This window comes from Tupaia chinensis, unplaced genomic scaffold (genome assembly GCF_000334495.1).
Source record: "Tupaia chinensis unplaced genomic scaffold, TupChi_1.0 Scaffold000244_1, whole genome shotgun sequence".
NCBI classification, from domain to species: domain Eukaryota; kingdom Metazoa; phylum Chordata; class Mammalia; order Scandentia; family Tupaiidae; genus Tupaia; species Tupaia belangeri.
In genome coordinates this window covers 653,596-669,157 of record NW_006159722.1, presented here as the reverse complement: position 1 = coordinate 669,157, position 15,562 = coordinate 653,596, and the positions used below count along the sequence as shown (strand labels likewise).

At 36.3% G+C, this 15,562-nt stretch overlaps 1 protein-coding gene across 1 annotated transcript in view; it reads right to left on the bottom strand.

The window, feature by feature from the left end:
• The window catches only part of ASCC3 (activating signal cointegrator 1 complex subunit 3), a 402,674-nt gene that overhangs the window by 155,332 nt on the left and 231,780 nt on the right, over positions 1-15,562 (bottom strand). The window contains 6 exon segments of the mRNA XM_006148783.2: positions 1,103-1,188; positions 5,961-6,181; positions 8,705-8,873; positions 9,823-9,921; positions 12,667-12,821; positions 14,084-14,309. Coding sequence (XP_006148845.1) covers positions 1,103-1,188; positions 5,961-6,181; positions 8,705-8,873; positions 9,823-9,921; positions 12,667-12,821; positions 14,084-14,309 — 956 coding nt within the window.

Sequence of the window (15,562 nt, the reverse complement as noted above, 5' to 3'; positions counted from 1 at the left end):
AAGAGAAATTACCCCCCATGGGTGATGGCCATGCCACGCTCTCTTCTCCTCTATTCCCCTCTCAGGATTCTGGGCACACTGCACACATGCCCAGCATGATTTTCAAGCCTCCAGGTCAAGAACTGAACTGTGGCTGTCCATGTGGGAATCTAGCACTTAACTACCATACCACTGGCAGGACTGTAAGCTTCATTTCTTAGATCAGAATTTTCTACTGATATTATAGGCAAACTGAAACATATTAGAACATAAAGAGATACGCCAGTGGAAATATGTGTTAACTCATTTTGAGCAGATCTTAATCTTACAGTGAGAAGGAAAAAGAAAATCATGCAAATCTGGAAGGATCAGATAATATGTAAGAATATCTGGAGGCTAACTCCAACAATAGGTAGCTACTAAATTTTTGAATCTGTGTCAAGACTTGGAAAACATAAAAAGGGGCAAGACTCATTTCTCCAAGTAAAATGTCCCTAAAGCAATATTAATTTTATTTATTTTTACAATGTTTTCCATGTTAACACGAATATGGAACGTAATGACACAATTCAAAGGACATGTAGTGAATAATTTTTTAACAGCTCCATACTATAGTCACCTAGTTCTTATTTTGAAGCAACCACATATTTATATCCTTTATATTTTTAAAAAACAAAAGATAGGATGCTTTACTTAGAATTTTTTTTTTAAACATTAACTTTGGGGACTAATCCATTAGAACATATGAGTGCATTCTTTTATACTGATAATAATATCTTGCATTCAGTGACTGTGCCGTAATTTATGTTCCATTGTGATTAGTGATTAATGATTAGGTTATCAGTCATCTTTGCTATTAAAAACAATATTGCAATTATTAACCTTGTACTATATTAAAAGCTATCTTACTAAATAAAAGTACTCATATAAAGTAATTTTAATGTAAGAGATTCCAGTTTTCAATTTTAAAACATAGGAGATACCATTTCAACAGTCGTTATATACCTATGAATAAAAGATAAAAATTATTGTAAAAGCATTCAACACTTTTAAGGAACTCTTTTATTTGTTGTTCTTTTCATTCTATTGAAGGCCCGTCTTCTGAGTCGAAATAAGAACTTACTTTTTACCGAGCTTCTCTTCTATTCTAACTTTCCAGTCATCCATTCTTTCACGTACTAGGGCTTTGAGGGGTGCAATATATACTGCCTAAAAAAGGCAAAGGAAAGTCTCATGAAAATAGTGACAGCAATTTCAAATAAAAGTAAACTCCTTAAAGATATTAAATATGGAAACCACAGGTGGCATGGTGGTTAAGGCGCTAAACTTCCACATGGCTGGCTATGGTTTGGGTTCCAGACCTGGCAGCTTGCTTTCTCACTTTCTCCCTCTCTCTCACTTTTTCTCTGGTCAGATAAAAAAAAATTAAGAACAAATAAAATTACATAAATAATTCTTAAAAAATGTCAAATATGAATATGGCTTTAAGATGTATCTTTCAATATTAAATACTTAATTTTTAAAAAAAGTTATTAAATTACCTTGTCCAAAATAAGAAAGAAATTTAACATCACAAGCATTTTATAATAAAAAAAACAACATAGATAAACATAAAATATTTTTAAAGAAGCATCATTTATTTATAGGTGTTTTATAATGACATTATAGTCCAATATAATGTGAAAAATTAAAAAAAAAGACAAAATAGGAAAAGTTAGGGTTCTGATGAAAATAAAAATGTATTATGATCAAGACTGATATGAGTTATGAATAACTCTTTCATGCAAACTTTACTAACTTGGAAATTTTTGAAAAATTGTTTAAATTTAATGCAGTTTTTTTTTTCAGACTCTTTTTTTTTTTTTGAGAGGTTTTCGCTATAGGACGCGTGCGCTCGCCAGACAGACAGAGAGAGACAGAGAGACAGAAAGCGAGAAATCACCCCCCAGAGGGGATGGTCACGCCGCAATCCCTTCTCCTCCATTCTCCTCTCGGGATCTTGGGCACGCATGCACAAGCACCCGGTGTGAATTTTAAGCCACCGGGTCCGGGATGCGAACCGCGGTCGACTATGTGGGAGTTCAGCGACATAGCCATTACGCTAACTGCTGGTTCCCTTTTCAGACTTTTTGTCTTAGGGTGCATGTGCTCACTGGAGAAAGAGAAAAAGAGACAGAGACAATGAGAGGAAAAGTGAGAAATCAACCCCCAAGGGGCATGACCATACTACAATCCCTTCTTCTCTATTCTTCTCCCAGGATCTTGGGCCTGTATGCACACATGACCAGCATGTTTCAAGCCATTAGGTCTGGAACTTGAACCATGGTTGGCTAAGTGGAAATCCAGTAATGTAACCACTATGCCATCTGCTGGCCCAATTCAATGGATAATGCCAGTCATATATTTTAGGTGTTATATCTTAAAACAAACAAACAAAAATAAAAAGAAATTGAAACTCATACAAAAATTATATTGAATAGTCTTTTCTTGGGGGGCCCAGCAGGTGGCATGGTAGCTAAGGTGCTGGACTTCTCACATGGCCAACTGTGGTTTGGGTCCAGGACTTGCCGGCTTGAAACTCATGCTGGGCATGTGTGCATGTATGACCAAAATCCTGAGTTCCTGTTTCAGAGACCTCCCTGATTAGGTCAGGAAAGCGAGTGCCCAGCATTTGGGGACAGTTGGAGATGGGGATGAATTATGGCATTAAGATCCTGTTTGGGGTACTGTCTCTGTCTGTCTGTGTATCTCTCTATAGCTCACCACCAGCCCCAGAGTGAGCACTAGGAAGAGAGGCTCTCATCTGCTGGGAGGCCCTGCTCCCACTAGGTTCCCACCACACTGAGACACTCCCCTCCTTGCCACAGTTTCCATCCCAGATCCCCTGGAGAAGAGGGGCTGGCCCCCCTTGTCATGAACCATCAATAAAGTCCATTGTATTAGCCATAAAAAAAAAGAGAGACAGAGATTAATAAATAAATCTAAAAAAATCTGTACTTTACAAAGTATTTCAAATTTCTACTATTGTATTAATACATCTCTTTATGGATCAGTAACTACATAATACAGAGACTGAAGAGTAGGAAAAGTTAAAAGTAAAGAAGAAAAGTCTCTAATTAAGTATCACTAAAAAGGAAGTGGAAATAACTTATTTATGATACAAAACATATGTATGTTCACAACAGAGGAAAAAGAGAGACAGAGAGAAGCACCCTTCACAAGGTCTCATCTTAGTCCTATCTTCTCTCAGTTCTGCAGCTCCCCAGGTTCCAGGGTACCCAACATGTACAGGAGGTTTTCAAGCTAATGTGGGGATCTGAAACCTAGGTTGGCCATATGGCTTCTGGTCCTGCAAAGCATTTGTGGTATCATTGTGCCACAGCAGCTGGGCCAGGAAGTAAAAACATTTCTTACATCATAAATGGTGAGAAAAGTAGTACGTAATTCCAACTGCAGCACCTCTAAAATCCTTCTATTTTAAAAGTGAAGTACTCATACAGTTAAAAAAAAAAAAAGAAAATCCTAAAGACTGTATTTAAAACAAATGTTAGAATAACAGAATTAAATAAAGTTGCAAGATATAAAATTGACATATCAAAACTGGTAGCATTTCTTTACACTAAAAAACAAACTATTTGACTATTCGGAGAAAAATTAAGAAAGAAAGTCCTATTTACAACAGTACCAAAAAGGAAAAAACAGGAACCACTTGGCCCAGTGAGAGCCGAAACAGGCCCACATGGAAATGTCCCTGGTTCATGCCCTGGTGCCTCTCTGTGCATGCTGGGGGTTCATTTGCATGCCTGTGATCTAGCTAACTGAGGAGGATACTGTCATGTGTTCTCTCTCTCTCTCTCTCTCCCTCCCTCTCTCTCTCGGAAAAAGTAAATAAGAATAAAATACTTGGGAATAAGTTTAACCAAGTAGGCAAACATTCTGTACACTGAAAACTATAAAACTATAAAATACTAAAGAAATAGAAAAAAGCAGAAATAAATAGAAAGGTATCACATGTTCATGGATTGAAAAAATTAATATTGTTGAAATATCCATGCTACCTCAGGCAATTAACCACTGTAACATAATCCATATAAAAATGTCAATAGAATTTTCACAGAAATAGAAAAAAATTCCTGAAATTCATATAGAACCAAAAAAGATCCTGAATAGCTAAAATAATCTTCAGAAGAATAAAATTATAGTCTTACATTTACTGAATTCAAATTATGTTACAAAACTATAATAATTAAAACAGTATAGCAGCATGGTACTGGTATAAAAACAGACATATACAACAACGGAAAAAACAGAGAGCCCAGAAAGTGACCCATGAATATACAGTTAACTAATCTTTGATAAGGTTGCCAATAATACATAATAAAGAAAGGATAGTTTCTTTTAATAGATGAGTGAAGTCTATGAACAAACATTTTTCCAAAGACATACACATGAATAAGCTACATAAAATGATGCTGCATACATTAATGATCAGTGAAAATGCAAATCAAACTCATAATACGATATCACCTCATGCCTGTTAATAGGACTATTATCAAAAAGAAAAAAGATGTCATCAAGGATGTGGAAAAAATGGAATTGTTGTATACCATTAAGGGAATTATAAATTAGTATATGTTTATGGAAAACAGTATGTAATTTCTTAATTTATTATTATTATTTTTTTAACTTTTGCAATAGGGTGCATACATTTGCCAGAGAATGACACAGAGACAGAGAGAGAAGGGGAGAGGAAAGGAGAGGAGAGGCGAGGTGAGGTGAGGCGAGGTGAGGCAAGGTGAAGAGAAGAGACATCACCCCATGGGGGAGGGGATGGGGCTGGGAATGGTCATGCTACAACCCCTTCTCCTCTCAGAATTTCAGCATGCACATACACATGCCTGGTGTGTTTTTCAAGTTGTCAGGTTCAAGATTCATACCACTTAGAGAAGGCCTTGGTGAGATCCAGCCACCATAATCACCATGTCACCAGCTAGCCTAGTATGGAATTCCATTAAAAACTAAACACAGAAGTATCATATAATCTGGTCCCACTACTTCTAGGTACATATCCAAAGGATATAAGATTAGTATCTCCAAGAAATATCTTCACTCCTATCTTCACTGCATAATTATTCAGAATAGCCAAGATACAGAACCAATTTAAGTGTCCCAAGATGGATGAATGGATGAAGAAATTATGGTGTTTGCTCATGAAATACATGAGCACTTTAAAGAGTTCATGGAAAATGAAATTAAAAGATAAAAATTAAAAACATAAGTTTTATTTACCAACATAATCTCCATCAAGTTCAAGACACATTTCTAAGCAATGATACTAGCTATCTAGTCTATCCCTAAAGCGCTGACAGGATTTATTTATATTATTAATTGAAGAAAAAAAGAGTACCTTATAGAGATTTTATTTTTTTTCAGATCAGGAAACAAAAAGAAGTAAGAAGGGGCCAAGTCAGGACTGTAGGTAGATACCTAATAATTTTATATCAATCTCCTTACAAAATTGCTCTTGTTTGATGAGAGGAATGAACAGGAATAGTGTTGTGGTGGAGAAGGGCTCTGTGGTGAAGCTTTCCTAGGTGTTTTCCTACTAAAACACTTACCTTTCTCAAAACACTAATAATAAGTAGATTTTATCATTCTTTGGCCCTCCAGAAAGTCAACATCCAAAATGCAATAAACATACCAAGAAATTGAAATTACTCATGCATGGTAGATATCTCATATGGTGGAAAAGAAATGTGAATATCATGTACACCAAAAATTCAATGACAGAAATGCAAAGTTAAAGCTAAGTTTTCTTGCAGCAAATCATTCTAATACTAACTTGGCCCCCTGGGAATACTCACTGAGAGAGTGACAAGTCTGTTCAGTGGGACTTATCAAAATATTTGGCACTGGCTAGATGACAGATTAGAAACTGTCTTTTCTAATTGAATGTAAGCATGTGTACTCTTCCAACAGACCTTTGAGGTGGGGTACTTGTTGAAGACTCTGAAAATGGCCAGTTCAGCTGCAACGGTTTTTCCTGATCCAGTTGGTGCTCCAAGCAGGACATTACAGTCTGTGTGATACAGTGTATGGAATATTTGTGTCTGTACAGGGTTAAAGTGGCTGAAGTTGTATAGAGCTTCATATTCTTTACATCCCAAAGCTGTGATTGGTAGGGGCTGAAGATCCAGTAATTCTGAAAAGATCCAACATGTGTTGTTACATAATAACTGAAAACATGTACTGTACTAAACAGTTTATTTTAAATTATAAATTAAGGGTCCTTAATTCTTCCGAGGGGAGAAAAGCTTAATATAAATTTTTTTTTTTGAGAACTTTTTGCTATAGGGCACGTGTACTCAACAGAAAGACAGAGAGAGACAGAGACAGAAAGCGAGAAATCACCCCCCAGGAGGGATGGTCACGCTGCAATCCTTTCTCCTCCACTCTTCTCTCAGGATCTTGGGCACACACACACAGGCGCCTGGTGTGAGTTTAAGCCACCAGGTCTGGGACATGAACCGCAGTCGATTACATGGGAGTCCAATGACAGCCATTACACCTACTGCTGGTCCCAATATAAATTCTTATATAATAGTCACTGGTCTTCCTTCCTCCATCACCATATTTATCATACTGATTTACTAGACTTTCCTCTGAAGGAGTTCTCTATAAGCTAACTATAACATAATATCTTTATTTTCCAATGAAGAAAGTAAATAACAAGAACATGAAAGTATCCACATTATAGAATAAAATTAATTGTACCCTGATCTGTAAAAAGATGAAGACCATTTGCTAACTTCAATACTGGAATACTAACAAAAAATTACTTTTGGTCTGTTAGACATTGATGAAGCCAGGGTAGTTGATTGAGCTGTTGCAGCGCCCAATGGAAAATGAAATGAACTTAAAATAATTCTAGGAAGAAAAATGGATGGGAGTTTTAAAGCAGAACATGACTAAGTAAACAAAAACTGCCCTGAGAAAACCTTGAAAGGTATTAGATTTAGTTGTTTCTCAAATTATGGTATATCTATAAGAGGACTTTAAAATTTCATAGAAAGAAAAGTTAAAAGGTAAAACTAAAAAATATATATTTTATTTATCAACATAATCTCCATCAAGTTCAAGACGCTTTCTAATTCTCTGTGATTAGAAATTAAAATGATTTCAAGAAAGAGTTATACTTTTGAGTACCTGACAGATTTTGTGTTTTCCCACAATACAGAAAAGCATAAGTCACGGGACCAGCAGTTGGCTATGTCACTGGACTCCCACGTAGTGGACCACAGTTCGAGTCCCGGACCCAGTGGCTTAAAACTCACACCGGGCGCATGTGCGTGCATGCCCAAGATCCCAAGAGGAGAATGGAGAAGGAATTGTGGCGTGGCCATCCCCCCTGGGGGGTGATTTCTCACTTTCTGTCTCTCTGTCTCTCTCTGTCTGTCTGGTGAGCGCACGTGCCCTATAGCAAAAACCTCTCTCCAAAAAAAAAAAAAAAAAAGTCAGAAAACAGGAACGTCACTTTACTCTAAAAATTACTTCATGGAAGATGACTACTCATTTAATGTCTGAATGACAAGAGAAATACTAATAGGGGATGCAGTGGTCTGTACCCTAATTTTGATGTTCACAGTACCCTTTCAAGATAGGAAGTATGGCAAATTTTCTTTTCCAAAAATATATTTAAAAATATACAAATGGGGCCAGCAGGTGGTGTGGTGGTTGAGGTACTGGACTCCCACACGGATGGGAGTTCAAGTACTGACCTGGCGGCTTGAAATTCATGCCGGGCATGTGTGTGTATATGTGTTCGGGATCCCAGGAGGAGAATGGAGGAAAGGGACTGTGATGTGGCCATTCCCCCATGGGGTGATTTCTTACTTTCCCTCTCACTTTCTCTCTCTAGTAAGCACATGCACTCTATGGCAAAAACCTAAAAAAGTAAAAAACAAAAAAAAGGAAAAAACTTTGTGTGTATATATACAAATGTGTGTATGTGCATGTGTATATATACAGATATACATATATGTATATAAGTGTAGGTGTGTATATGTGCACAAAAACAAAAAAAAATTTATATACATTTTATATACATATAAACTAAATTTTTTAAAAAATTTATGTATATGTGTGTATATATATATATACACACACATACATGTCTGGTGTGAGTTTTAAGCCACTGGGTCTGGGACTCAAACTGTGGTCCACCACATGGAAGCCCAGTGACATAATCATTATGACATCTGCTGGTCCCCATAGCTTTGACTTTGGAAAGTCTCTTTTTAAACTACATCGATAAATAAATTAGATTTAGATTTATATTAAAACAACTTTCAGGACCAGCATTTAGCGTAATGGTTATGTCGCTGGACTCCCACATAGTCAACTATGGTTCGAGTCCCGGACCCAGTGGCTTAAAACTCATGCCGGGCGCGTGTGCTTGTGTGCCCAAGATCCTGAGAGGAGAATGGAGGAGAAGGGATTGTGGCAGGGCCGCCCCCCACTGCCCCGGGGGGTGATTTCTCGCTTTCTATCTCTCTGTCTCTCTCTGTCTGGCGAGCACATGTACCCTATAGCAAAAAATCCTCTTCAAAAAAACAAAAAAAATAAAACAAAAAAACAAAACCAACAACTTTCAATCATAGACACAACATCAATCAAAGCAACACTTTTAGGAAACCAATTATTCAAGTTAGCTTTCAACTATTACCTGTATGGGGCGGATGTCTCTCTGGTAGAATCAGATGTTGGAAATTGATTATACATACAGCCTCAGCTCCTAACCATCTATCAGACACTGCTCGGATGTAGTATTGGGAAGGCAAAGGCTCAAAAATAGGGATTGTAAATACCAGTAGTTGAGCTTCTTTACTAATGACCTGATAGGAAACAAAGTCTAAAATAAATATGGATATTCTACTGTCATAAAGAGCTTATTCGTCTATGGCTAAGACAATGGTATCTACACAAGATACACTAAAAATAAATACAGTATCTTGTATTTAAATAGCTAAGCTATTCAGATACTTCAGAAACTTGTGGGTAGGTCATTTTGAGCATACCTGATGTGAAAGAAGGTCAAATTTATACTCAGTTTATAATATTTACATATACATATCATCACATATTTAAAGTTATCAATTTGACTATGAAAATTTCCCAAACATCGTTCATCCAATTACTTAACTTCATGATTTTTTCCACATGCAATTACTGTTATTATTTACTTAATATTTATCTTTAAGTCCTATCAGTACTTTATATAGAATACAGAATTACTTGACATAAATGGAAAGTAACCATGAAGAGAAATGCAATGATAACAAAGCATTGCTATAAAATTTCACTGTTGCCCCCGGTCCAAGACTCTTGAACTGAAGCTCACTTTCTCTTACAAGAGAAATTACAAATGGGGTATTAGTTAAAGAACTAGCACTAAATTCAGTCTGCCTCTTGTGATTTATACAGAATTTGAAAAGAAATGTTCTTCTTGCTATGTATTCAATACTCTTTAGTACTGTGTGTATGTAACACCTAAAATTATTATTTATCTCACCTATTTTATATATTCCACACCTCTGAAAGTTATGCTTTAAACCACAATAAAGATTATAACTGAATTTATCAAGCTATGACTAAATTATATATATTCTTATTATGGCGTTTAATCACTATGTTCTTTTAAAACTAAACAAAACATAAACATAATGAATGAAGCTTTAATGGTTTTATAAAATTACCGATAAATAGGATACAAGAAATTGGTAGCTTACATTTCTCTTTATGATAGCAAAATGATAAGGATATATACGTACATACATATTTTACCTGTTTTTTTAGAGTTAAAAAATATTCTGAATGATATATATGATCATTTGTAGGATCTTCTACCCAAATCCACCAGGGTTCTCCTACTGTCCCATGGACCTAGAAAATAGTGTCTTGTATTATGTATATAGAATGTGGGAAATGTTATTTCCATGGCCAGCATCCCTCCCTCCACAATAGCTTCTTTGATATATAGTTTATATAACAAATATTAGCCCAACAGGATTAAATAAAATGTCTACTGTCCATACTCTGGTTTGGAAAAGTGCCAAGTTTTTCTCTTACTCTGTTAGATGTGAAAAAGGAAGCACAAAAACATTGGAGAAGTACCCGACAGTGTTAGGAAAACCAAGAGATCAAAAGATTCTGGGCCCTGAATGGTATCATTAAACAAAAGATTCAACCATTCTTAGGAACTGTGAACTTTTAGTTATACAAGATAATATTTTTTCTTGCATGAGTCAGTTCTAGGCAAGTCAAGTTTCCATTCTTAAAGCTAATAACATTCTGCCTGACATAGTTAACTATAAAAACAATTAACTACTGTTCTTAAACTTAAAAAAGAAATCAAATTACGAGATATTTATTATGGGAATTAGTAGAAGAAAACAGTGTGAAAAAAATAGAAAATTTCCATTCATTTAAAAAGCAGTCCATCAAACATAAAATTTCACATATAAATTTATGGGTAATTATAATTTCATATTTAAGTAAAATTTTAACTTATAGAAATATTAAACATAATGTAATAAAATCTAGCCCTAAAGATAATCATAACTATTACACATGTTCATAGGTGAGAATACTGAAGGAATCAAAGCTGAGAATACTGAAGGAATCAAAGCTTTGGACACTTGAAGACCAATACTGGTCATTAGAATCATGTTTGGATAATTTTAGAGCACATTACTGAATAAAATTAATTCACATTGATGACATACTAATATTAGGTAAAGCACAAGGTATTTTCTTTTTTTTTTTTTGAGAGGTTTTTGCTATTGGGTGCGTGCGCTCGCCAGACAGACAGAGAAAGACATAGAGATAGAAAGCAAGAAATCACCCCCCAGAGGGGATGGTCATGCCGCAATCCCTTCTCCTCCATTCTCCTCTCAGGATCTTGGGCACGCACGCACACACGCCCGGCGTGAGTTTTAAGCCACTGGGTCCGGGACGCAAACCATGGTCGACTACGTGGGAGTCCAGCGACATAGCCATTACGCTAACTGCTGGTTCCCCCAAGGTATTTTCTTATATTTAATTAGTACATTATGAAAACCATGTGAAATAGACACATGCTACAGTTACAAGATTTACTTGTCTTCCTCCTCTGGCTTCTTGATAACAAGGGCTGTCTTGCCTTTCTATCTATAATCGCTAATATAGTTACTGGTGCAACAAGAGATCTTAGAAAACGCTGACTGAGTAAGAGGGGGGTCCTAAGTAGATCTTTACATATATAATAACATTTAAGGTACTGAAGGAGAAAAAGAATAAGAGGAATAAGAATAGAAATAAAAATAGAAATAGAAATGTGATGGGAACCAAGAAAGAACATTAGAAGAAAGACTACGTATATTGTTAAGTGTCCAGATAGAGAAAACCACTAAGAACAAAATTCTATTTGTTATAGAAACCAGTCAATCTTTGGAAATCACTAAGGAAGTAGCTCAGAAGGGAAAAACAGTTAAAAAGCAGTCCATCGAACATAAAATTTCACATATAAATTTATGGGTAATTATAATTTCATATTTAAGTAAAATTTTAACTTATAGAAATAAGTTAAATAACAGATGAACAGGAGGAAAATTTAGAATATGCTTTTTACAATTGAGAATATGTTTTTTACAAATGTAACATTTAAGAAAAGGCAGGACTAGCTGGTGGCTTGGCTGTTGAAGCAGCTAGATTCTACCTAGCCAATGGTGCAGTTTGAGTCCCAGACCTGGTGGCCTGGGAAACATGCTAGGCACGTAATGCATGTGCAACCAGAATTCCAAGTGAAGAATAAAGAGAGGGTGGCCATCCCTGCTGGGGATGCTTTCTCATTCTGCTCCTCTCCAGTGAGCACATGTACCCTATGACAAATTAAGGAGAAAAAAGGAGCGAGAACCAAAAAAAAAAAAAAAAAAAAAAAAAAAGAAAGGAAAATATGATTGTTTTAGAGACATCATAATTCAAAAATGGGGCCAGCAGATGGTGTGGTAGTTAAGATGCTGAACTCCAGAGTGGCTGGTCATGGTTCGAGTCCTGCACCTGGCCTCCTGAAATCATATCAGGCACATGTGTGTGTGTGTGTGCACTCAGAATCCCCGGAGGAGGATGGAGGAAAAAGGACTGTAATGTGGCCCTCCCCCTGGGGATGATTTCTTACTTTCCCTCTCACTGTCTCTATCTATGGTTTCTCTGGCAAGTGCATATGCCCTATGTCAAAACAACTCAAAGATTAAAAAATGTCTCTCTTAGCAATGAGGAATATAGAATTTTTTGCAGGCTAAAATGACAGAATAACTGAAGGAAGCAGAAATGAAGATAACAGAGAAAATGAAAGAAGACAGAACTAGTATAGTAATGACCCTCTAGAATTGAATACACTGAAGTTGAATCCAATGTTGAAATTTTGGGTTTCTGATATGCTCTGAAGGGGTCTCACTAGTTAATATCTTATTAATATTCCATGTGTCTTTCTTGAGGAGGAGAGTAAATATTATTATAATGTTCTATTTTTACAAATCTTCAGTATATTTACTTTCCTATAGGCTTGGGAGACAGATATTAGGAAGTGTACTTGAACCTGCAGTATATACACTTTTGGTTGACAGAGATACAGGTATTATCCACTCTTACCTGGTCATTCCAAGCGAAATCAGGAGAGATAGTAAGTGTTACTCGGAGGACAGTCCTTGTGATGGGCTGGATGGATGCTTCCATTGTAACAGAAGGAATCTGATGCACGCACTGTTTGACCTTCAGCCCAATATTCACATGATGCAGAATGTGACCTGCAAGGAAAATATCACATAGAAGAAATGTGTCCAGACAGAAAAAAAGCAATATAATCTGACTTGTAAATGGGATTTCAGAGAAGGTGATTTTATTGCTTGTTTTATGATTTGCTATGTAGAATAGCTGACATTCTTGACCTGGCATGTTTGAATATTTTGTAATAGTTAACTTGAATTAGCAATTCATAGCTCTGAAAACCAGTATTAAAGTTTCTTTAGCTACTAATAAGGTTTTTAAAATTATTAAGACTTGATAGTGCTTATTTTTTAAAAGTATATTTTACTTATTTCTGTCATGAATGAGACAGACAGCGAGAAAAATACGGAGATAGAGAAAGCACTCCTGGCAAGGACTTTAGGCTATGATCCACTGCCGGCTTTAGCCAGTGTGCCCAGTGTACACGAGAGGTTTCCTAATGTGAACCTGGAAACTTTACATGTGAGTCACCCTTGTAGAGTGTTGTTACCACTGTGTCACTTTTGGACCCCAATAAACACATACTTCAATGCCATTTTCCATGAACATTTTTTTTGGAGAGATTTTCACTGTAGGGCGCGTGCGCTCGCCAGACAGACAGAGAGAGACATAGAGACAGAAAGCGAGAAATCACCCCCCAGAGGGGATGGTCACGCCGCAATCCCTTCTTCTCCATTCTCCTCTCGGGATCTTGGGCACGCACACACACGCGCCCGGCATGAGTTTTAAGCCACCGGGTCGGGGACACGAACCGCGGTCGTCTACGTGGGAGTCCAGCGACATAGCCATTACGCTAACTGCTGGCTCCCTCCATGAACTTTTTGAAGTACCCCCATATTATCAGGAAAATACAGAGCACCAAATATTACATATACACTGCTACCAGCTGCATTTAAAGATGTCTATGTGTGTAATGAAGTACACAGGAACTCTGAAGTGTCGAGCTTAATGTTCATTTTTTTGCTTTAATATTGTTAAAATACATATAATAATACTTTGATATGAAATGTTAATAGAGAATAAATATTGAATGATTTTCATTTATAGCCAAAATTCTATGTGTAAAATACAAGGTAAACATCATTTTAACTTAAATTTTGTCTAGTAACTTCATAAAATTTGGAGAAATTTTTGCTTTAATTTAGATAATGAAAGAAGTGATTTTATAAATACAGTAAAAATTTATCTTGAATAATGTGGAAATTCTTAATACTTTTCTTCCATATATCATATCTGATTTACACAGAACAATATGACTCAAACATTTTCGCTTCTTTCTTACCTATTTCATCTTTCCTCATGTCTTTCATTTTATCCACGGTAAGTTTTTTTTCTTCTAATCTTGTTAGAATGTGTGGTGGCAAGACTGAAAATTGTCTCAAAGGACTAGCCCAACCCCAAAGCCTCTTCTCGATGACTTTACTAAGATTCAGGAGTCTGTAGGTCATGGCAGGCCAACGTTTTCTCAGAGCAATTTCAAAAAGAGCACGGACAATTCTAGCTGCATTCTGAAGAATAAAAGGCAGAGATTGATGGTTAGATTATATGTGCTTTCAAACTTGTCAATAATTCATTATTCAAATTCAAAATTGTGGGGCAAGATCCTTCCTCATATAATCCTAATTATCCTTATTGTTTTTACATAATAATATTCAACATCCTTTATGTGTGGATGTTACTTGCTTTACTCCCAGAGGGTAGCTTTATTTTCAAGTTCTCGGAAAGGTCCAACTTTACCCCTACATCCTCTAAACAGGAATGAAGAAGGACGAGTAAAAAGGCATTCAAAGTCTTAGGAAGCTGTTCAAGCATTTACAATGTAAGGAACAGATGAAGAGGCCCATGGATAAATAGCAGAATGATTAAATTTACAAGGTTAATTAGAAGCAGACTAAGAAGACTTTGGGATACGGTCAGAGAAAACAAGTACTCAGAGAAAGATGACAAAGGAAAGGTTGATGAGTGCAACTCTATACTAATAGGCCACACTAAACACCTCCTATAAACCAAGAAACATGTTAACTTGCTTTAATATAGTCCTAAGAAGATATCTCATTTAATGTTTACAACAAAGCACTTGATTGCTATTGATATCACAATTATATATATGAAGATACTGCAGCTTTGAGATAGTAAAAATCTGACCGGGACCAGCAGTTAGCGTAATGGCTATGTCGCTGGACTCTCACGTAGTTGACCGTGGTTCAAGTCCCGGACCCGGTGGCTTAAACTCCAGCCAGGTGCGTGTGTGTGCGTGTGCCCAAGATCCCGAGAGGAGAATGGAGGAGAAGGGATTGCGGCGCGGCCATCCCCTCTGGGGGGTGATTTCTCGCTTTCTATCTCTCTGTTTCTCTCTGTCTGTCTGGCGAGCGCACGCACCCTATAGCAAAAAAAAAAAACACTCCAAAAAAAGAAAGAAAAAATCTGACCAAGGTAACACAGCTAGTTGGTGTCAGAGCATGTATTCACAGCCTAGACTTAATGACTCCAAACTGAACTTTAAGATTCTAAACTTAGTGGTCAGAGAATAATCTCATAAATAGAAATATAGAATGTTAATGTTCACATATTGAAATGTTCACTTTGTAAGCTAAATAATGTAATTGAATGTATATAAAAATTAGAAAAAACAAACTTACATTAACTCTCTTTTTCCACAAAGAAAAAGAAATACAGAATGTTATAATGAAGGAAGACATTTTTTATTTCATATCTCTACAGTAGTTCCCATTTATTTTGCCTCTTTCACTCTGTCATTAAC